Source organism: Bombus bifarius, unplaced genomic scaffold (genome assembly GCF_011952205.1).
Source record: "Bombus bifarius isolate JDL3187 unplaced genomic scaffold, Bbif_JDL3187 scf7180000007973, whole genome shotgun sequence".
Classification (NCBI taxonomy): domain Eukaryota; kingdom Metazoa; phylum Arthropoda; class Insecta; order Hymenoptera; family Apidae; genus Bombus; species Bombus bifarius.
The window spans coordinates 1-25,000 of NW_022884359.1; the positions used below are offsets into that span (position 1 = coordinate 1).

The 25,000-nt window shown below is 42.6% G+C and overlaps 1 protein-coding gene across 1 annotated transcript in view; it reads left to right on the top strand.

Annotated features, from left to right (window-relative positions):
- The first annotated feature begins 5,899 nt into the window (after positions 1–5,899).
- Positions 5,900–25,000, top strand: part of LOC117216170 — a 25,092-nt gene continuing 5,991 nt past the window's right edge. Inside the window, exons 1-2 of the mRNA XM_033462713.1 lie at positions 5,900–6,326; positions 8,411–9,501. Of these exons, the coding sequence (XP_033318604.1) occupies positions 9,189–9,501 (313 nt within the window). The 5' untranslated portion in view covers positions 5,900–6,326; positions 8,411–9,188. The remainder of the gene's footprint in view (positions 6,327–8,410; positions 9,502–25,000) is intronic.

A 25,000-nucleotide genomic window follows, 5' to 3' on the forward strand; every position in this document is an offset into this window, starting at 1 on the left:
TGTAATTCTGTCGTACGATCTTTGATAAGAGGCTTGCAAATGTAAATCAATTACTTTTTGCAAAGAGACTGTATACCTCTAGCGCGTACAACAAATAACCAACCAGCTTATGAAAACTCGCTGCTGCGAGTTCCGTGTGCTATTCCTGAAAAATCTTTTCATTCTTTTTATAACGATTTATTCCTTGCGGATCTTCTTAGAAACGAGATCTCCTCGATCGTGCGAAATTATGGAAGCAAATTACGAGAAATGGTAGAAAAGAAAACTGAAACGTTTAAAAGAGTTCTGTAACTTAACGATATTTTCCGTGCGCTATTTCTGAAGGAAGTTTCTCGCATCGTTTTTCCACTACCCTTTGAACGACAGCATCTTTCTTAGGTAGCACGCTACTGGAATCGTGTGACATGCAAAAATAATCTGTTGCAAGTAGCACGAGGAGGCAGCCGACGTCGACTGAATGTTAATTAGACGAGGAACAAAAATATCGCTTGGACGTGGCAATTCCGGTGCTTGAATTGGCATGTCCCGACGTGTGCTTCCATGGCTTTATGCTAATTCAAAACACTGCGTGGCATCGTGCATTCGAACGTCATCTTTCTCAATAAGACAGCGTGGCAGCTAATCCCAGTCCCCTGATGTGGCGTCTGAAGTTTAAAGCGTAAAACAACACCAAAAGAAGCTGTAGTTGCTGGTCCCAGGAGTGAAATTTTACATTTGAAACATTGTCGCTTTCGCGTTTGCAAATGGTAATCGTTCTCTTCTTCTTCTTTTTGAATATAACTATGAAAGTCGTCGGATTTTACGAAAAACGACGCATTCGTTAGAAATTCGTTCAACTTCATCAGTCCTATCCATATATTTCGTTATGAAACACGTTCAAGCGTCAACCATACGCGTCAATACAATGTTGCAATCTGTAAACTGTTAAATCCTCTGCATGCTTGTCGTATTAGGATCTATTACGGCATACGTTGCGGTAACTCGTTGCATCATACTTTGCGGTATACTTACTGCTTCTCTATGAGCGTATAATATTTTGTCCTTGAGAAAAATGTCGAGGATACTAATTTGAGAAATCGGGCAAAGGGGCGATGATATCGTGTCGTTCTATTCGTCGATTTAGGAAAATTTCATCCGGACGCGTATACCCACGTCGTACAGCGAGACCGACGTTCTCGTGGGCGCGTACAAACGAAATTTTTCGCAATGAAACATCCTGTTGTACAGATCGAAAGCGTTTTTACGAGCGCAACGACCTGTCCAACGTAACCTGCTTTATGCGGCGGCTTTGAACGATAACGTTCGCGCTACCATACCGGTTCGTCTTATCGGCTTCACGACTTGTACACGGCACCGTTTTCTTTTAATAAGTCTCCTCGAATTTAAAACAAAATTTCTATAGATATTTTTCGTTGCGATCGGAATTATAGCGAGATATCGTAAGGATAACTGAGACCGAAATTTTATATTTTGCCGAATATGATACATTTAACTAGCGCCAATTTCAAAGTAGGAAAACTTGAAGCGAATTTAAAAGCAACGAAAAGAAACTAGAATGGAAGGAAGATGCGAAAAACGCGATCTAAAAGTTAGTTTGAAGATAGCGGTACGCGGCATCAATCTAATTTACGAAACGGAAATACGCCTGTTGATGGAATTCAGATTGTTTTCAAGCAACTGCGACCAATTGACAGCGCAGACGATGAAAAACACGCAACCTCGGTCATATGTATATATTGTCCTTTGTCCATTCCCATTTGGAATTCTTAAAAGTGGCCGTACCTACCCGACGTTCCTTTTTTTCGTCATAAAAGCGAGAACACCAGACAACAATAAGATGAAGAGCGTTGGTTCGGTTAAAGCGGCGGTGGAGACGATAAAAATACCAAGTACCTTGCAATTACATCTGCAGGTAAGCAAGCTACACGAGTAGTAATGGCTACGAACGATCCAGAAGAAAGCTTCTGTTTTTTGTCTCCGACGAATCCTTTGCGTTCATTTCTACTGCACTGCCAACTAATATACGCAACCGAATCAAAATCGATCCGATAACAATATTTCCTATGAAAACCCCTAACACGAATCACTTTCATCGACCGATCGTTCCTTTCTCATCAGCCTGTTCGCGGCTTTTTTCTTTCTAAACGAAATCCAAGAAGAAAAATCGATATGGTCCGGCACAAGGTCCAATTAAACCGAAGAAGTTCTCGGTATGGAGCCGATGAGCATCGCAGGGATGGAATTCCCAGTACGGCGGAGTTAACCCGAGGAACAAATTCCTGCGCTTCGATTACGCTCATTTCTTACGTTCGACCAATCAGAGAAAATGACCGTATAATTTCTGACAGGTAGCCGGAAAATAAACTCGTAATGTAGGGACCTTCCGATCATCGTATTTGGTCATTACTTAAAATCGCTGTACTTATAAACATTATTACGTGGTGAACAACATCGAGTACAATATGCTAACAACATTGTAAGTACACATAGCTACGCGTAAATTGCTACTGAAAACGAAACCAGTACGTTTCTCGTCGATCGTAAAAGTGTTGCTCGATATCTACCTTTTTCGTATTAGTATGTTAAATGGCGATGCAGCGGTCAAAGTACCGAACCTGTTCTTGCTTGATAATTTACGATGCTAATTTTAGTAGGAAATTTCAGTTTCTCGCTTGTTTGAGAAAAGTAGCAGAAGACTCCGTGGTACAGGTACGACAGACGTTAAAAAGGAAAAGTCGGAACCGAAAGTGTCGGGAACGGCATACGTATTGATGGGAAACGAGTCGCATAATAAATATCAATTATTCGATCGAACCACTTTGCGCCTGTTGATATCTAAGGCATTGTACGTGAACGCAACCGAACGAATATCTGGCGTGCAATCTCTTCGCGGACGAGGATCGAATTTATCGGTTGCCGGGAGAGTAGTGGACCGTCATCGTCATCGTATTCGTGCGGTGCGCAAAGGTGCGGTCGCCACTTTACCGTGACACTAATGAGCAGAACAGCCGGTCCTGTGGCCCGTCCCGCTGTAATTGGTTAGTTAGCACATTTATTTCATATGAAAACGCCGAATGAAAAATGCGAAGCGCGTGCGTCCTAATTGGCGGCCGTGCCATTCTCGGCGTGAATCGTGAACAGATCGATCCGCACGATATCGGATCGTTGACACCGGTGACCGAATAACGTTGCCCTTAAACATGGCGCTCCGATGCGTGTTTTCCGTTTGAATGGAACACAGCCAGCCTAGCCATCGACTAATTAGCGATAAATCGATAGAACCAGTGGTATTTGCGAATAAACGGAATATAATGTTAGCCGAACGAGGTTCTAACTTACACGGTAAGTATCAATACAAATTGAAGGTAATTAAAGTTTGCGTTTAAAAAGATGTAAACGAGCGGTATCTTTTGTTTGATAAAAAGAAGATAAATATAGAGAAAGGCATGGAAATAGCAGGAAGTCTAAGATACGTAGATTTTGATAAAACGATGCGTGCTATCTTCCTATTTCTTGAATCTCAAATTGCTCGACTATCGATAACTCGATTACATGGCAGAAACGCCTAAATCCGGAATCGCGGTCCGTCAAATCCTCTGGAACACGCTAGAAAATGTGAACGCCATTCAAGCATAACCGTTGCGAGTACAGGTGCATTCGGTGCAGAGCGCACGGCTCAAGGGACAAAAGCATGAAATAATTGTTGCACTCTATTACGATTCTTCGTCGCTGACCTTGACGCCCGTAAAAGTGCTTAATCGCGCATTCTGCATCATCATGCCACTCTCCAACGTATTTACTCTCTCTCTCTCTATCCCTCTCTCCGTCCCCCTAATTCCCTCTCGCCTTTCTGCCTCCGTGTAGCCGTGGCAGCTTTGTCTTCAGACAGAAACACCGAAGCCGCCACACCCTGGGCTCTCCGGGTAATAATAATTGTTTGCGCGCTTACATCTAAAATGGCGTCCTTGTCCTTGCAAGGCTGCGCTCACACCGCCTCGACTCGCTTCTTTCCAACGAACCTCTGGCCAACACACCGTGGGAAGATAGCCGGTTCGCGATCGCAATGGACCCTCCGGCTTGCCTTGACTGATCCTTTCCACAGATTAGTCGTTATCTTCGCGTACCTACTAAACGCGACCACGATAAATATAGAATTAAATGGACCGAGACATTGCAACAGACGTTGTATTAATAAACTCTGAGTTTCACGCATAGTACGCGTCGTACCATACCGCTCCGCCATCGTCGCCGATCTCTACTTCTAAGATCCTCTTAGTTCCGGCGAAGAAACACTCGCGATGATAAGGAAACGCGAAAAATCCATGGTGTTGCCAGGCACTCCGATCGCCGAGTGAAACGTTCTAAGCTGTCTGCTTTGAAGCATCCTGTACAACGACGGCAATAGTCCGAATACGCTCGAACGAACGTTAAATAACCAAAAGGTAAAAGAAACTCGACAATGTAATAGGCGAGATTCAGCACGGCCTGATGTTACACGGCGATATTTTACCATTTGTTTTATTTGGAAATTCTCCTACACCGTACCAACGTTTTTCCTACCTCGAGCTACGGTCAACATTGAAAAGCATTTGAGACAATACGAATGACCATTTTGCTGGTAGTGCCACGGCCTATCCGTTCGAACCCTTGCGTTATGTGGTGCCTTCTCGGATACAACGACCACGATACGCTTTCAATAGTCCAGATTTCATGGGTACGCCCAGGGAAGCTTGTCCAACAAGCCGTAAAGAAGTGTAACGGCCAAATAAATGCTACTATAATGCATTTCGAGGATACGGCACGCCAGCGACTTTGTACTCGTAAATGTTTATCACGATGAGCTGTCCCGGTTTTGTCTGCTCCATTAATAGCGCCGTTTCAGCGCTTCGAATATCGCGACTGCATGCCAACGGACCTCGTTCCTCCACCGAGATCCATTCGTTTCGATGAAATTTTTCTCTGTCCAACGATGCTAGGATATTACGGAGGACCGTCGTCCTCGAAAAAATGAAGATCGTAATTAATTTCAGAGCTGCGAAGCGGAATCGCGGGTTATTGCGTCATAAAGTTGAAATGGAACTTTTCTCCTTCGCGAGACGTTGAATCGCGGATATTACGCGGTATCACACTAATGGATGCCTGTTCGTTCGAGTCGTTGCGATATTTGCTTGGTAAATTTTCGGAGAATAAAAGCTGAAATGAAATTTACTAAAAGATATAAATTGTCTAACGTTCCAGCCTCCCAAAAATACGAAGAAAATTCAGAATTATTTCCTAAGGTCGCTGCGTCGTTATCCGCTAGGTTTTCAAACTAACCGTTCAATTAGCATTCAAGTACTTGCCAACGGCACTGAATAAAATTCTATAATTTCTCGCCGTGCAACGTGCTGTCCAAAGTAAGACACGCGCTCCGTGCCAAACTGCAAAGTGGGATAAAAGCGAAACGAAATAAAACAGGGAACAAGTAACACGCGGTAGACGCGTGTTACGAATACTCGCCAAATTTGGAGCTCGCTAGCACAGATTTAACCGTACGTACAACGTACGCTACACCTTGTTGCGCATGATGTCATCTCGAAATCGTAAAAAACCGAGGAAAGTAAAATCCCTGGTTGAGATGTTTTGTACTTTTTGCCCGCGGTGTCGTAATCGAGAAAGACGCTGCGTTTTGTCGCGCACTTTGATTCGCACAATCTTTGGCGACGATCTGCGAGTCCGACTTAAACCTCTAATACCCCATTGTGAAACATCCAGCGAGATTACGTTTCAACCGGATTCTAACAATAAGCAAGTTCAATCAAAGAATTCATAAATTCGCGTGGATGTGACAACAGCCTCTAATGTGTTCCTATTACACAACCGTTCTTATCTGGCTGCTCCACGGTATTACAATTTCCTCCCTGTCCGTCAAGCAGAGAGAAGCCGTAGTGTAAGCACACGCACGACACCAGCAGGATATCTCGTTGCTCGGTGTGGCAACGATCTCTCGCTGTACTGTACGTCGTCGTTAGTCGTTACACGTCACGGCGCGCGCAATCGGCGAACAAAAGAGTGTGATTCTCCGTGATGGAGGAAAGAAGAAACTGAAAAAGACAGCGATGTGAAGAAAAAGATGGGAAAGAAGAGAAAAGAGGCATCGCGAAACGATCGTGCGAACTCATATCACTAGACGTGATGCAACGTGTACACGCTTGTTATTCTTTCGCGAGGAGATTCGTTCGACAATGAAACTCAAGGTCGTTCCACTTTCCAAGCTTCCCAGGAACCATAGCCGTTCCATCGTGATTTTTATTATCTGTGGCGCGCATCGTTGAGCAACGAACGAGGTGAATAAAATGATATAATTAAATATACATCCACCGAGACCAGGTATGTATCATTTCCCTTTAGTGTCGCAGATAACTGTATAAGGAAAGGTATTACGGGTACGAGTTTACGGCCGAACGTAAAGTTTTACTTTGCACGATCTTTTATAAGGATCGAGCTGCCTCGCGACTCCTCGCGTATATATTTGCTAGTGAGATTGCTTTTTAAGGCGTCACAGTTAGAAACATCACAGTTGCAACGAGCCTGAGATTCCAATATTAAAATAGATCAAAGTGCGAATATTTCTCGAACGATGAAAAATCATATATGTACGATACAGTTGATTAGAACGTAGCCAGAAAGTTACTCTACTCCAGAACGTTAATTTCTCGTCGCTTGTTCAAATACAATTCCATATCGTTGCTGCGATTACGTATTTAAAACCGATCGTTATCGATCAACGTTAAAAAGATCGGAAGCTACAAATATTTGTAAATGATTAACTTATTATAGATATTATAAATATCGTGTAAGTTTTACGTAACCAAATTACATTACCGTTAAAACCTTGTGTAAGATATATGTGGCGCAAATTTAGCATGGAATCTCTAGATAAGTACTTATGTAACGCGTCTAACGTATCCAGGAAAATATCAATAGAAATCAGAGGAACGCTCTTATGCTAACGGTACCAGTCAACCAGTACGTTACGCGCATAGAAACGTGAAAGAAGAAAAAACAAATTACGCCTAATCCACTTCTCTACTGGTAGTCGTCTTGACAGACCCCACGCAACGTTAATAAAACCATCGATTTCAACTGGAAATCAAACCGCTTGGTGAAGCACATCGAACCTCGCATCGGCGATCGGTACCAGCACACGAAGTAATCCGGATCGATTCCGCTACGGTGATTCGCTAGTAACGAATATCATCGTCTTGCTCGTACCCTGTCAAACTATTGATACTCGTACACGGAGACACATACACGCAGCAACTCCACTTACTACGGCCGATTACGTTTCTAGAGAAACTATTAAGGGGCGGTTCGCTTCTGTCGGAGCGCAACAGTTCAGCTTCGATACAATAGAGGACCCCTATTGAATAAGCCCAGATCCTTCGTAGGTTGGCCGTGGTATAGCGTTCGTGGTATAGCGTCCGTGAGCCTATGGTATAGCCATGTATTCTGTTAACCTGCACTTCCACCGAGAGGACTTAGAGCGAAGTTCGCAAAGCGCTGCTGGTAGTACGGCCACTGACAGTGCTGCGTGTAGTAGAGGCGGTACGACGAATCGTACGATACAACCAGTTGCGAGCGTGTTAGTGTCAGTGGGCCTCTTACGCTGGGCCTCAGTCACGCCGGGCGTCAGTGACTTCGCGTCCGCCGGTTCGATCGGTTCTTCTTCTTCCGAGGCTTGGGCAACGTCGCCTCGTCCCACCGTGAAAAGCGTCCAACGAATTTCGCGCTCGCGACATCCTCCATGATTCTTCTTTCGTCCTTAGGATGCGAGAAACTTTTTCAAAAAGAAATAAAATCGGAGAAAAGCAGAGTGAATCTTTGCCGATCGTTGTGAATCGAACGGAGAAGGAAAGTTTGCACGTGCTCCTTGAAACGTTCTGCTCCAAGTATTCGATGGAGATTTGAATTTTGAGACTTTATCAAGCTGCTTTCTTGCCATCTTCCTTCGACGATAGATTCTCCTAAAGGCTACCAGGATGCGGTAGTTCAGCCTCGGTGATAGAGGAATCCGAGGGTGAGGATCGCGGAGGCTGCGAGGCGATAAAACTAAAATACATGTTCCGAGGCACGTGAGAAGTTCCATTAAATCGTAAACGCGACGGGAATCGAGCCACAGGAGATGCGATTGCTCCAACGCAGCCGGAAAGAGTGGACAGCGGTTGACACGTCGGTCGATCGATCGGTTGATTTGTATCAACGTTTCGCGATTAGTAAATGGAATTTTCGAAGCGAAGGAATGCCAATTCTGCAGAGCGAATGGCGTTTCCTGTGATCAGTGAGCTTTCAAGGAAATCGTGAAATCGATCCACGATCGATCGAACGAATCATCAGCTGTTTGGAAGAATGACGCAACGTTTTTTCCTAGCGATTGTCGTCGTCGTTGAAAAGGAAGGGATCGTCAACCTTGGTGAGCAGTGCGATGTCGAAGATGGGTCATTCGCGAAGGACACGAAGGCATTCGAGAAGAGAATTTACACGGTGCTGAGTCAAAGAATCGGTAACGCGAAGGATTAAACGAATTATCCCCGGGTTTTGCAACAACGACCATCGAACCGTGATCGTTAATCTCACTGCGTGCTGTTGCTTGCGGTAACAGTTAGTGTCCAGTGAATGAATTCTCGGTCGCGCTCGATGACTGCAACGATCGGCTTTCAGCTTGATCGAGATCGATTCTGAAATCTTGCCCCGCCCGTTCACGATCCGTCGTCTGTCTATCGTCGATCGTGGAAATAATTATCCGCTAGCTTCTCCGCAACGTTGAAGTGGAAAGTGACAGTGACGTCCAGATCCAAGTGACATAACCGAGGAAAGTGCCTGCTGAACCTGTTGCCGATCGACAGCCAGTTTCCGTCGACGTTCTGGTACCGACCAGATGACGCGGGGATAAAAATGCTGCGAAAAGTTAACGCGGGATTCGTTCTTTCACGACTACGATTCGATGACGTGCCGCTCTGGAAAGTTCTAAAGAAACGTCTCAAAGACTTTCTTCGTTACCGATACGCGAATCTCTCGTGAAATTCCTAACTCTGTCCATGTTGTAACGATGCAGAATCGTGTCACCGATTGGCGAAGAACGAACGGAACGTAGTGTCTGCGATCGAGTTAAACGAGATCAGTGAAAAAATAATATATAGTGCGGAACAATGTCGTCGAACGGTGAGTTTTCCACGATGTCCAGCGAGGAGGTACCTTCGCTGCCAAAGTCCCTGCCTAGTTCGAGGGAAGCGACGGCCGAGGGTAGTTCCGGTTCGAGCGGCGGCTACATGCCCCTTCGAGAGTTCCTTGATCGATTCTCGTTACCGAGAGTGGTCAGGCTCGAAGGTACCGGCGGCAGGCCAGTGTTGCTGTACAAACAGCAACAGAGATCGCTTCGGGTTAGTGCAACCCTATTGATCCATCGTTATCGGCACGACGTTAAAGTAGGACCGGAAATAGTCATTCCAGAGGGATACCCGGGTAAGTTTTACGTTCGTATTTCATAATAATACGCATTATATATATACGTATGAATTAGATCCAGGTAGAGTACGTATCTTCTTCGTGATATCACACGAATATCCTTGATTTCGTAGAAGAGACACCTATACGCGTTAGTGCAATTGCGATTTCATCACGTATCGTTTTTAATTTAATCGATTCCATAGACAAAGTCGATCGTCTTTGACCTCCTTTACCTGTTTAGGATGCCTAACGAGCATACTGTACACTCCCTCGTAATTAGACTCGAGGAGATTCGTTTGAACGTTGCGTCGGTTTCTTTCGCAAGAGGTTTGATTGCTCTTAGTTATTTTTTTCTTTTCTTTATTGAACGCAATTACTGTCATTTATGTTTGCATAATATATAATCAACATCTTGCATACTCTAAACTCGAAATGAAACTAATAAAGTATAGAAGCTCGGGATTACATCTATACCCTTTTATTTCTCCTATCGTACGTCACGTATTTTTCATGAATCTCTATTTCGTTCGTAAGATTCGACGCGATATCAGTTTCGCTAACTTCCTATTCATCGTTTAACAATGTAAAATCAACGCCACTCTCCTTTCCGATTTTTCACCCGGGCAATGAGTCAGAGCTCATGAAACCTGTTCAATGGTAAACGATCGGAAAAAAGAAGAAACTATTAGAGAAAAGGAAAGAAAGGAAGGATGGAAGGATAAAAATGAAAGAAGACATCAGGGTTGGTTATAATTGATAGTGAACCATAATCGTCGGCAGCCAGCGGTTAGTTCTTAATGGGCCCGGTATCCGGTAGACATTTTCAGGAAAACGTAAATTATGCCCGGTAAAGCAAACGGGAACGGTTGTGATAACCAGCTTAGATCACTGAAACAGGTTATACTGTATGCTCCGCGAATGCGTCGACAACGTTTGAAAGAGGTCGCTAATGCTTCGCGGCGAGAACCCGGTTGCTCGCTATCAGAAGTACCAGAACTTGTCCTCTCCTCCTTTTCAATCGTAAACCACTTTGTAGCAATAAGTTTGCAAAACGGGCACAGAGACCACGACCACGATCACGACCATGGTCTCGACCTCTACAAGGTACATTTCTTCCCCCGAGCCTTCTCCATATTGGTTTTCTGACATTTGCAACGGAAATTACGAGGTAATAAACCGGAGTAACGCGAACCTATTAGTTTCAACCGATAAGAATAAAGCAAGCAAAGTTTAAGATCAGGGTGGTTGCTTCTTCCAACCACTGTCCCCGTAACGACGTCGGGTTTCTCAAAAAAAAAAAAAAAAAAGAAAAAGATCGTGAAATAAATCGATTCTTTATCCTGCTGTTTCTTTTTCCTTGTTGCTTTAATCGCGCGTAGAGTTGCAAGTATATTTATCGGGTCGTACCATAAATAATATATCTCTCTTATTTTCTACATTCGCCTGTAAATAAAAACATTTTTACAAAAATGTCGAGATAACGCGTTTATTGGAATAATCATGTACGCGTACGTCCAAACGATTTCAAGACTATTTTAACCTCAGTCGAAAGCGATTATCCGTCCTCGACCTCTTCGGACGATCTAATGAAAACGTCACGAGTGGGCAGTGGGCATGGTGGTTAGCATACCTGCCTTGTTACTCGATAGTTGCAACACGACAGAGTTATTGAAGCGACGCCTAACGGATTAACCTGTCGATTGCTGGCCGCGACGAAAGGAGGTTGCAACGACGGTGACGTCAGGCGTCGAAGAAACCAGCTACGAATTTCGTTTTTATGTATGTGCGTCGCGTGCGGAGATCGTTGATTCATCGGGGAAAATTGCTACGCCGATTGCCACACTTTTACTATTGACGCCGACCGTGTTCGGCCCACGTTTCCAACGATCCGTCAATGAATCACTGTTTCCAGTTCTTTAAAACATAATCGAGAAATTACGCTTGGCTCTACACTGACCTTCCCATCTGGAGTAAACGTTGATGCATGTGTATAACCAGAAACATAAAACGTCGTTCACTAATGAGACGATGGAAGAGCACAATTTGAAACATTCATCTCGTATTATGAACCGATCGCTGAGATCTAAAATCTAGTTCGATCTGACGGATTGGAATTTGTATATTACACTGAATAATATATCGCATTTCGCATAAAGTAATTGCGATTTATTATACAGCATAATTGTTACGTGATATTATCGAGCTTAATCGTTGATTAGAATAGTAGACGCTTACAGAATTTTAATACAGAACCGAATCACGTTGCCTAACCTTCTGACGACCATGAAAATTTCAACGTACACGTACGAGATACGCTGTAGACGTAATACATAGACGTAATACATTTTCTTAAAAACGATAAATTATCGCTCTAGACGGGTGCCACGAGAGGAAAAACGCTCTTCCATATTGTCTCGGGACTTCTATACCGATACGGTAAATTATTTCAACGAAGGATCGTTATCGTCGACAATAAGGATGATCATTCCGTGGAACCGAGAGTTCGAGACAAATTGGTCTGCTCCAATTTATCGTAACAAATAGCGCAACGCACACGCCTAAGCGAGCTTTACCGTCCGATCGTAAATATGCGGTTCGTGCTGGCCAGCGCAGGTTATATCGAACCGGCACTAACAATAAATTGACTAAGGAAACATTATTTAACGCCTACGAATTCGCTATAAGTGCGGCACAATTCACGATGAGCCCCGTAAGCATGATAAAAACTCGACCTATGCCCACGTGACAACCATGCTTCCATTCGTCCTTCTCCGATCATTTAACAGGGTACTGTACACGATGCAGTTCATAGTATTGCGATGTCGTGACATTATGTGACCGAATGGTTTATCAAATGGAAAGTACGAACCATTTACTTAAAAAAAAAAAAAAAAAAAAAATAAAGAAACAAATATTTCTTTATCGATATTCTATAAAAAGAAAATCCGGATAATTCCTGCGGTTAGCATTAGCTAAGTATTTTTATCGAATTTAATCGAAGAGAACGTTTATATTAATTTACGATATATTGAAATTCCTCGACGAAATTGATTTCTCTCCATAGAGAACTGAAGAAGACGGATCTCTTTAAATGGGAGAATCGGAATCGCGTTTCGGTCTAACCAGGTGGCTTCATTAGGCGAATCGATCTCGCGTCAGGTCAATCAGCCAGCAAAGACTCTTTGTGATTCGCGTGCAGCAAGAAATTCTCAGGTGCCATGGCGAACAGAGCTGTGCTCGCGGTCCCGGCTAACTGTTCCACCGGCCACCACTTTTCCTTCTGCGTCATCGTGGAATTTCAAGCGGCACGATCGGTTCCGTTCCGAGCGGACACTTTCGTCACCCGACTAATCCCATTTGTCCAACGCACGTGCATGAAATGCACGATCGGTACACGCTGCTACGGCAATCGAATCGAATTACAGTATTTACAGTCAGTTATGCGTTATTCGCTCGGACGATCCTTCGAAACCTTGTTACTGAAACGGTACGAATCGATTTTTCCACGTCAAGGTTGCTCGGTAACGATCCTTACCGAACAGGATAGTTTGATTATTACAGTCGAGTACTCCGGAGAAATTTTCTCATTCTGCCTTAATCAGTTTAAAGTGGAACGTAAACCCTGACGAATCTATTGATCTTGTTTTAAGAGAATCCCATTCCTGATGAAAGAATGGCGAAATGACGCTGGAAAATGATGAAATATAGAAGGTCGAATGCCACAACCGTAGAAAGTACAGTAGAATGAAACTCTTAGGGAAAACTGACTCACTGGGCGACTCGACTGACAGCCCACGCGGTTTGCAATTTATGTTGAATTTTTTTCCATTATTAGCTAGGTAGCTATCAGATTATAAATTATTATAGTATATAGTTAGGTTAAACGTTATAAAAATACCATTATGTAAATACTATTCACGTGCTATTTAACGATGCGTTTGAAGGTAGTAATTCCTCACGCTTAATGATACACTAGGGTGTCGTTATATTAGAACGTGTATTTCAGTTAGTCTCATTGCTGCTGCGGGATCTTTTTGAACAAGTTTTTCGTCTTGTTTGCGATATTAGTTAAATAAACCAGTTGTACGAGTTGTTTCTTTCAGCTAAATATTTAACGTACATCAGGAAGAAATCCATTTAAACGATGTCACATATTTAATAAGTTCCTAGTCGAAGAACTCGGACTACGTTCGATCCAAAATCGTAATCGAAAGTTAAAATATCGATAACGTACGCTAATGTATCGCTCGATCTTAAAATCGCTTTCTTATTAAAAAAAAAATGTTATATCTATACCGTGTCTTTTACGATATATATCGTACGTCGCTTTACCCGTTTACGGTAAAATGCAAATTGAATGAAATTTGATTTACCCGTTAAAGGTAGATTATAGGAAAAGAAAATTGAATAATGGAAAAACGCGTAAAAAGAGGATTCGCGTTAGCGTTCATTGGCCAATTATTAAAATTAGCTTCGTCCTATTCCCTATTTTATACTTTCTTTATAGGATCTATTTTACTTTCATTCGCGAGCAAGTTGAAAAAAACGAGCGTAAGCTGAATCTTAAATGCGTTACAACTTTTATCTAACGATGCTAGTAAAATAACAGAGGCCGTTCATAAGAAACGAATGGCTGCTAATTAGGAATATGGTTGTGAAGAAAGTTTATTATTTTGCGCGTTGTGTCATAAAACGACGGAGAATGTAGCCAAGATAAAACCTGAAAAGTAGTTTATGACAGTAGAATGAGATGACTCGTAAAATAATTAGAAGTCAATATACAAGCTTTTTGCATACTACCATTTGTAAAACGCGTATAAACACCAATCATGTCCAATTAAAGGAAGTGAAAATAATTGAGTCTTCAAATTTTACTGCAACTTTATAAAGCTCCTATCATTAATACGATTTTATTCGCCGCATTGATTCATTTTATAGAACACTTGTAAATTATCATTAGCCTTCCCGATAATGTCTAAAAGAAACGCAACTTTATCTTTATGTCTATTGTCTTCAATGACATCGATTTCATTCTAATTGTAATTACGATCATGATCGTCTCGATATTTTAGTCGATGTCGCAGAAAACATTTCGGAAGGGTATTCGTTACAAAAAAAAAATGTCCTTTCTACGCTTTTTACCGATATATGTTTGTCGTCGATAAAATATGTCGCAATATGATGGAAGCTGTCCAAATTTTCCTGCAAAAATAAAGGAATTACGAAACGTCCAGCTGGCCGTCCAATATAGACCGCAAAGTGCTGACGAGAAAGCAACAGGGAGGGAAAAAGTTGGGGATTGGATGCAAGAAATAATCCACTACGAAGCCTGCACCGAAAGCATGCTTCGCGTTCACCATAAATCATCGTAATCAGCTTACGACAGCGTGCAAAAAGCGGCGAGGATTTTTTCTAGGTTTTTCCTATGGACACGCGGCGTAACCAGGGGAACGAAATGAAGACATTTGAGACGGACAAAAAGGGGCGTCGCGGTCTCCGGAACGTATCTCAAGTCCGGGAGGGTGCATCAAACTCCGATGAGAGTAGGAATATCCTGGTACACCGGTGCTGCCTCTCTACCCGTGGAAGCTGCTTATGAAATTGTAATGGCGCGCGCGGTCTCGAAGCTCCACGCCGATCAACAAGGACGAACGGTGTATCGATTTTAATTTCAGCGGATGAGAAAAACGACAATGCATCGATGCACCGAGGCAATTCCAACCCTACCCCTCCCCTCTCCTCGACTATCGAACGAAGCCTCCGTCCCATAGATTCCATAGACTATAGACGACCGTTGCCTCGATCCTCGCTTCGGAATCGGTAGTAAGGGGGAAATGGAATCTACGTCGAGGGAACTTGAACCTTCAACCGGGATAAAATTACTAGGGAAGATTCAACCGTGCATCCGATTCCAGGGGCTGATAGCGACGATGGACGATATCGCACAAATCACCGGCTCACTTAACTACTATTCGTGCAAACCCTCGGCTACGACTCCAGGCTCCAGTTTACAGTAATTTATTAGGCGTGTAAACCTCCAGCTCTGCACCGGGGTCGACGGCCTCGTCCCTCTCATCAGGAGACCTTCGGCTCCTTCCATTTTTTCCCCCCTTGTGCTCGCGACGCTGCTCAAATGCTTCTCCACCAAGAATGCTTTAACTCCCCTTCGTGCTCCACGCTTTTTGCAACATCGAAAATCATCGGCCGCGCTCCTGTCATGAAATTTACATTCCACGGATATGGGGAAACCATGTGGATGGTAAGAATAACGATCCGTTGGACAACCTGTTCCTATACGGATCTTTCAACAGATTCCATGTACAAGCGGAAAGCAAAATTGAAATACAACGGAAAAAGTTGCATCGGTATTTTTAGTTAAAGAAGAATAACATGTGCCTTAAATTCTTCATACCGCCGCTTAATACACGCCGTCTCTAAGAATTCCGTAGCCTCGAGTCACGTTGATTTAACGTTTTGATTAATAAACCGCTTCGCAAATGTGCTCCATTTGCGAACATTATAAGTGATACAGCAACAGGTTCAATAAACTACAACAATGGGACTTTCGAATGACCCCTGGCCTGGAAATTTCTGGCGAATTAAATATGATTACGGAAGGTCGTTGCGAGTCTCCTCCATTCTCGTTTGTTCCTGCGCTAACATTTTCTCAAACGTCTTACGATCGTTTCGCCCGAACAATACACGTTTTCCCACATGGTTGATCCACGAATCTAGGATTATATAAGGAATTAAAAACCTACCGAATCGTACATTCCCATCGCATAAGATACTCGATATTATTTGAGAGGTTTAATGGAAAAGTGGCACAGGTCTACTCTTTCTCGGCAATCTCTTACTTACTTTGATACGTCCGCTTAAATTCATACGCGAACAACGTGCATGAGAAGTGGACTGTAAGCATTTTGAAAACATGCACGAGAAGGGGTACGATAATCATAAGCCATTATCGCATTTAACCGCTACCCTTAATTACAAGTTAATTCTAACCAGAGTAACTCGAAAAAAATGAAACGCCTAAAGGCGTATATCTCGTTACGGCTATCTGTTCTACCTTCGTTAATCGAGAAGTGTAGATAAAATGCATAAAAAGTGGCGCAGCAGAAGCTTCTTACATAAATCGAAACTCGTTTTTCGGAACATGCTCGGTCAAAGGATGAATCGAAGAGGAGTATAAAATTTGATATTCTTTTCATTGAAAGTAATCAACTTTAGTAATTCAACAGTTGCGGAAATTACGTCGATTTTAAGTAGGAAAAAAGCGAAACTAAAATGGTCCAGCGATAATTTGTCGTTATAATCCTTCTCTTTTATCATTAACATAGCAGATGCTTATCGAGACTCGAATACTCGCTTGATCAAGATATTAAAGGAAGTAATCTAAGTTTTTGTCGTATAAAGGAGCGGTACAATATAATATTTATACGTTAAAATATGAAAAGGGGGAAACTTTAAATTGATAAGCCATTGATCGACGTTCGGTTTTAACGATACACGTTATTTACACATTTATTATATGTATTTACATATTTATCGATAAATGATACTAGTAACACACAGGTTAACGAACCAAGATCACATGCTCTCAGCTTGATCTTTCCTCGTTGTGGGAATTCTGGCCTCGTGCGTATATTTAAAAAAGAAAAACTATCTTATTTCCGAATAAATGTCACGTTGAATAGCCTAGAGAAAGGTAACTGAACGTGATACAAATGAAACTGTAAGCCGAAGATAAGGATCAAGTTACTTTGTTGTACCGTTTCACGGGCGTAAAACGCGTGTCTTTCTAGTTCTGGTTGTTTGCGAAAGTAGCAGATCTTCCAGAACCGTGCGGTCAGACGTGGAAAAATTTGTATTTGAACCTTTGTCGAAAGGCAGACCTTCGAAACAGGCTAAAGCGCGAAGGGAAGAGTTCTGCGACCACAAGTCACGCCAATTTAACCTGTCCACTGCAAGGTCTACGCTCTACGGCTTTGTTCGCTTGACTGCAAATCAAGCTAGTTTTCTCTACTACAATGGGCCTAGCCATTCAACACAATCGAGAATCGAAAAACGAGCACAAGTTAGCTGATTAGAAATGAATTCTCCGTTACTTATCTTGGAATAGAAAACCGGATAGGAACAACACGAGAAAATAGTTTACAAACTGCTTGTAGAACTCACCGGATACGTGATAATTCTAAACGAAATATTCATTAAGACGGTATTCCAATAATATTTTACAACTTTTTGAAGAAAAGAATTATAATTATAGGAATTATACGAATTATTCATTCCTTCCCATAGCATAATCGTGGCTTGATCGGTCAATGATCATTATATTTATCAAAAAGTTCGCTTCGATAGAGGAATTTACTGTGCTAATCAAAACGTAAATTTATTTGTTATTTTACAGTTTGTCGTAGATGCTTCTATAACACAGAGCGATCTTGGAAAAACATGTTTCATATTTCTGAATATCAAAGCTCGAATATCTTGTCGGCTACGTGCATTTATCGAAGCCGTTGCACAGGTTAGAACAAAGCCATGGCCAGAAAAATATCCAATACGTTATTACAGTCTCTCGTAAGTTTTCTAAACATCGTTCTATACGAGCAAAGTTATTTTACCGATCGTGGCTTCGACGATAGCTATTCCCTCGATTTTTAAATAACAGTCATTATATCCTAGACATAGCCGTATATGGATTTCGCGAACCCACAGAAATGGACGACGATGAGGGAGCAAGGAACCATTCTCTTTCTTTCGATTCGTCTGTCTACGGTGAACCGTCCAATTTCTTTGAAAAGGTAGAATCTAGAAAAGGTAAGCTTCGAACGAATAAAGGTTGCTAGGATCGAATCATTGTTCGTGTATATCATTCCCTTCTCTAATCATTGGAACGATCACAATGTTACTGCCATTACAATTGCATATTTCCTGCTGAAATTATCGACTTATTTCTTATTCGTGGAAAAATAGCTTTTATTTTGAAAGGCTCGTAATGCCATGTTCACGCCGACAAGAGATCGTTGCTCACTGACCATAACATTGCGAAATACATAGTGTTCCGTACCTTGAAATAACGAGTAACATTATCGGTCGATCGAAATAATTATCATCGTCGATGTTTTACAATCGTTTCACGAAATTGCGTGTGAAAGCGTAATCGAGATCCCACATAATTAAAAAGTTATTCGATGAGGAAGTACTAACTCGTTTGCCCCATGTAAAAGACGTTTAGTCGCGCCACCTTCCCATATGTGTGTAATTATCATCTCAGGCTTATTCACTGGTTTAAGCACTTTCTGCCGTGATTAATGCGTAAACTACGTGTAGTATATAAACCAGTATATGTTGTTGCATCGCCGATCGATTTTTTTCCAACCGTCGGAGAAAATATTCGATCATGACGAGCCAAGTTATTTACAATAACGATAGTAAAATTTACGTATCTTGGATCGATTTCTTCCGGCCTATATCGTTATTTGTTTTAAGATACTACTAGGAAATGCTTAAGGACAAAGAAACTGCGATAATATTGTTGTGCAACGTTATTCCCTAACGGTAAGAGCGTGCAACGATCACTGTCGCTGGCGTAAAAGAGGCCTAACGTTCTCTGGAAATCTATCAGCGACGGAGATGTAGAAATGGTTTCGAAGAAACTATTTCGAATTACAACCGGCATTCTGGCGAAACACGATGGTCCTTTGACAAGAAGTAAATGACAGGCGTTGAAAGGTAAGCACGGCAAATATGAAATATCACGAGGATCCGGTTGAATATCGTGAAATTACGAAAAATCGGTAACATTATGAAATCAGGAAGACACGTAACGTATCAAGATGTATCGATTTTACGGCGCATCTTACGTATCATGAAGTAGTACGAATCTTACGGTACTGTGCACCAAGAAATATAGATCTTACGGTGCATTGATGATTAACGACGATGATATGGGTTTTAATTGCAGGATGTTTCGATTCCACCGCATTGGTATCGAGTTGCTCGTAAATAAATCTTTATTTTCTCCCTATTTAAGTTTGAAAACGTTTTTGAAGTTTCAAATGGACAATTTTCTTAAACGCGACAATACGTACGTATTAACCTCAGTCTTTCTAAAACTAACGTAGCTTATACGGTAATTTATTTTCTCTGAGGCAAAATTGAATTTAGAGATATAAAACTTTGAGCCAAACATTTACAGGACGAACAGTTGCAAATACAATCAACGTGTTTGAACAACGTTGCCTCGACAATTTCTACGAGCTTCTCCCGATAAACGGATATCTCGAGGCCGAATATCGCAAAAAGGGAGCGACGCTAATCGTTAGAACCAAAGGCAAACTCGACGTGAAAGCATTCCAGTGCATGGGCATGCCGAGACGTTTAAAAGTATCCGATCCCAAAGAGAAGATAGCATCCGGAATCGCGTGGATCATGGTCGATTTCATTGAAAAGGGAGGGCTCCTTTCACGAGCCGAGGAAAAATCCCAGTCAGAATTAATTCCTGAAGAGCGTTACAATGTGACGTGGACCTTGTAGGCGCACCTGGATCACGCGAACATCTGGTTCCTCGAGGGGTAACAACCTTAAGCATGGTTCCTTCGCTATTCTCCAGTCCATTCGCTACTTCAGTCCAGTTCCTAGAAAAGGGGAGGTTGCACGACACATAGCTTTATTCAACACCCGCGTTTTGAAAGTTGAACCTCGACACGTGCTGTAAATGGTTCTGCAATGCGCACTGTTTTGCAATGCATCGCCTCGTACCACGCGTGGACCGCTAATGTGTCACTTCTGATTACTCGAGCGAACGTGCAATAAAAATGTGGACAAAGTGAGTCAGTTAGACTTATGATCTTTCGTGTAATGTTTTTAATTTATCACAGAAACGAGAGTGAATCGTGTTACGCGTTATAAAACTGTTCGTTTACTCCTTAAAAATCATACTTACATTACTTTATCACCAATCATCGAATTATTCAGCAATTAAAACATACATATGTATGTATTCGCGTATGTATTCGCGTCACTTATTATTACTGGCCATTAAAAATTTCCTTTCGTACTAACTTTTACTTTGACCGACGCTATCGATCTTCGTAGACGTCAAATCGTCGCTACTTATCCACGCGATCTTCCAAACATTCGAAACAGTTTAACAGCCGTATAAACAGCTTTGTATATAACATTTCCGGAAACGATCTGCCCGATTAATGAATGCGGAATCGCCGAACAAAAAGCGAAGCATTATCGTGGACTACGCTGACAATGACTTTGACACGGCTGTTCCGAGTGCTTTCTCAGAGGGAACATTATTCTCCTTGAATAATTAATCGAAAAGCTATGTAATTACATCATTAATTGCGTAACCGCGTGATAGCGTAGCATAATTAAGAAGTCAAGGAAGTCGATGCGAACGAAAGCAACTGCTACCGGGTTCGTGCGACTCCTCTTTTCCCTCGTTCGAGTTGGCTTTCCATTGGATTTTTCCAACGGATACGACGATCTCTTCGATTGTAATCTGAATGCAACACAAACAGCCGAGTCGCGTTAACTATGTCGGATGCGGGCGTGGAAATGGAAAGTGGAGGAAGCTCGCTTGTGCAATTCTCCGTTGATTACGAGAAGTACGCGTTTGCAATGTTTCTTTTCCGGAGTGAACACTCCCGAGTTTAGTATTATTCCGTGCTGACTGTGCACACTCGAGAACGATCACGTTCGATTTCTATCCGTTGAAATTTCCTTCGACCTATTTTACCTAGAGAATATTTCCTCTACAGAAGAAATTAATTAGTCAGCAGGGCGAATAGTCGCGCTTCCACCCGAACTATCGCCAATATCGAAAAAGACCTTTATCCTTGAATTCATTTACCTCGATAAACAGTCTCGACTCGCAGCGCGTGTCTGCGATTCCGAAAAGGACCACATTGTCCAAATGCGTTCTTCGTGTTCGCGTAGCCGTATCAAAAACAAACTGCACAACAATTACAAGGGAAGAAAGAAGGAAGAAGAAGATGGGCCAAAGATTCAGATCTCCCCGTGGCTAGGGTCGTCTGGGATAGCCGTGGTGGCATTCCAGGACGAACGATCAGCGGACGAAGGCAGTGCAGTGGCGCGCTACGCTGCGCTGGTGCGCTCACTCGCGAGCACACGGTCCTTAAAGGCCGGATTCGACGCGCAGCATGCGTGCATTCGCATCGTAGCGGCATTCTTAAATCAATTAGCGACGACCAAAAGAACCAGCCGACCTTCGATCAGCCGACCACTCGGCTACCGTGTCCCCGTTGCTGCGGATCGCTGCTATTACCGCCGCGGGGCGCGCGTCTATTCTATCGTCGTCCAACTTTCGAACGCTTTTTGCCGCCAAACCGAAACACGCCGCCGTGTATTTCCTTCCTACTAAATGGCTACATCCTTTCGTCCTTCTTCGGAAGACCACCGACCGCGAACACGACGGAACGCGAATCCCCGATTTATTTCAAGTCTCTAGGCCAGCTTTTTCCCCGCCTCCACCGGGGACTCCAACAGGTAACCTACGTTTCTAAGTAGGCTTGGATAAGGGGATGCTGAGATACCTTCTACTCGATGATATTATTGCGACCTGTATCAAAGGAAGATATCTCCGCTCCCTGGCGTTGATATCGAACGATACCTCGACGATTGGAAATATTTCAATTTTGGTAAAAATTGGCAGAGAATTTTTGATTCCGTGATTGATATAACGTACGTAAGACGAAGTAAACGGAGTAAAACGATTTAATTTACAACGTAAACCCATAACGAGTCAAAGGTTCGCGTCAACGTGATTCCGAACGAACGACGCCACGGAACTCTCGTTAGAATTTAGAGGGTCGTAATTTTATTTTACAGGCCGAATGGCGCACGGTTCCACGTAATTCCTCCATCGAAGCGGAGTACGTTACTCCCCGTAGAAGTTCGTAAATTAACAACGATACTGGAACGGTGTATTACGCGTGTTACTTACGATCCACAAAACGAAATGGAAAATACGAAACGCGGAAAGCGTAAAATTGCCGTTTGCCTGTAAATCGTACGTAAGTTGCGCACACCCACCGATTCGAACGTAGCTAACGTCGCGCGAGCACCAGTTCCCGAAGACGTAGCATGGAAGCCCGTTACGAATGACATAACGGCAACTTCGATCTTGCGCCAAGACGGAGAAAACGAGGCAAAACACGGATAATGCCGTGGACCGCGGCAATACCAGGAAGGGCAGTCGATATTTCGTTTCTTTGTCGGATCGTTGCGGTCGATTCCTAGATCAGCCAAGGGGACAAATCGAAACGAGAAACAAAACGAACGGTGCTCAGCATCAGGTAAAAGGCCTGAAGAGAAGGAACGGTCGCAATCGAGTCACAGTCACAGGAAAACAATCCTGCCCAACAAGGAAGAAACGCGGTGAAGAAACACGCAAACCCAAGTTACTTCGACGATGCATCGAGTAAACGGGGAAAAATGTTTATTACTTTAGGAATAAAATTGTTTTGCGTTCCGTTACTGCGCTCCCCTGTCCAAACGATCGTTGCATATATGTGTGGATATCTACTTTTATAGATACTATAAAATATTATGTATTTCCACAAAGATAATTAACACTATGTATAAATATGTACATCCATAAGTCTGATTGTATGCCATATCCTTGCTAATTATTGGTTTCCGCGGTCTTACTTTACAAGCTATAAACGTCAATTGCGAGCGCATTACGAAAGCCAATATTATACGCAATATTAAATACTTCCACAATTGAAATCACTTAAATAGAACGTGTATACCCATCGATCTGGGTAACCGTTTGTTAAATACGTATCTCTACGTCCGTTTTAAGAACAAAGGATTCTATTACGACGATCACAAAGCAGACTAAAAATCTATTTGTCTTTCACGAGCTTTGAAGGATGTCCTCCCTCTATTCAAAATGCCTTTCTATGCAAATGCGACGAGGGTTAACTTAAAACTAACGTTCGAACTATTCGAACGCGTTAAACTTTAGCACGTCAGTTCGTAATAGAAAAAAAAGGTAGAAAAAAGTGTATTGTCCCAAAGAATAAATGAAAAGAAAACGCAATAATCTGTCACATTCCGTGGTCGGCGGCTCTCGTAAGTGCAGCACCAAGGAATGCGACCAATTATAGCTAGAAGAAAACCGAACGGTTTCCGGCGTGTTCCATTGGAAATTACGCGAGGCATTCGCTAATTGCCCAGCAGAAGCGCGCGCGCGCATCGATTCCTTTCCCCCAAGTTGAACGCCGGCAGAAATCAAAAGACAGCGATCTCTCTGGCAACATTTTAGGTTCGGTTAAACTGTATCATAATTACCCGAATCGCCGGCGTAATTCGCAGCGGCTGTAATAACAACGCGAGATAATTTTATATGCATAACGCATATCGGTTAGCGGATGATACGAGGCCACACACCGTATTCACCAACGCGGTTAACTATAATTTAAAAGCGTCTTGTTGTATTTCTTCTCACGTTTCTCCTTACCCATCGTACAGTACACCGGAGCCGTTTTATACCCGTGCACAGTTCGGTATACAGCGACAGGGTAGTAGAAATCCTCGTCTGGTACACGTTCACGCGCTATCGCGAACCCAAGAAGAGCGTGCTCGCGCGCATGAGGGTGTAATATAATTCAGTGCCTCCATGGCGATGGCGTCCTTTCGTTCGACCGATATAACGCGCGAATTACTTGCACGTAATATACTGCGAAACAAAGCCCGTTAACGTCACGAAACGGTGAGCTGCAAGATATTTTGTTTAGTGTCCCGTAACTTATACTGTCCACGCACGACTTTGTAAGAGGCAGGGTAATTGAGTACTCGTACGAAACGACTGCTAATACGGCCGGCCGTTTTTACGCGCGCCAAACCTGAACGTAAATCTGTTCGTCCAGGGCGATATCTGAAAATGCCCTGGCTGATTTATGGGCCGGATCAGCTGCGCGAATATATCAGCCCAAGCAGGCAACAACGTACCGACCACCGCTAAACATAACGTGAAAACTCAATTTTTGCCAGCCACTTTGTGTCCCGCCAGTATGTAATACATACTTGCCCGTAAAAGTAGATGGAAAACGTTCGACTCGTGTAACTCCGCGAATTAAGCTTGTTCGATCAGCGTACTACTTTGCTTCTACTTGCAATCATCGTTATACGTATACTTGCAAATCTATTCAAATGGAGCGTGACTATCTTATTTTGCCAATGCTTTTCATTATAAAAATTGGAGCAATTGTACGATGCAGAGAGAACGAAGAAAATTTGTCTAATAAGAAATATAATTAAAACCGAGGAAATAGTACATTCAACGTTGTTTACAAAATCGATAGTTATCGTGTCGTTATGGATATACATTTTGCAAACTCTGCCATTATCAATAAAATATTATTGTTTCTTTAGTTTGTTACGTTTCCATTTATCCACTAGTCAAAGTTATATCAACTTTGATCGAATATTATTTACATTCATATTTACTTCAACATTCTCTTTG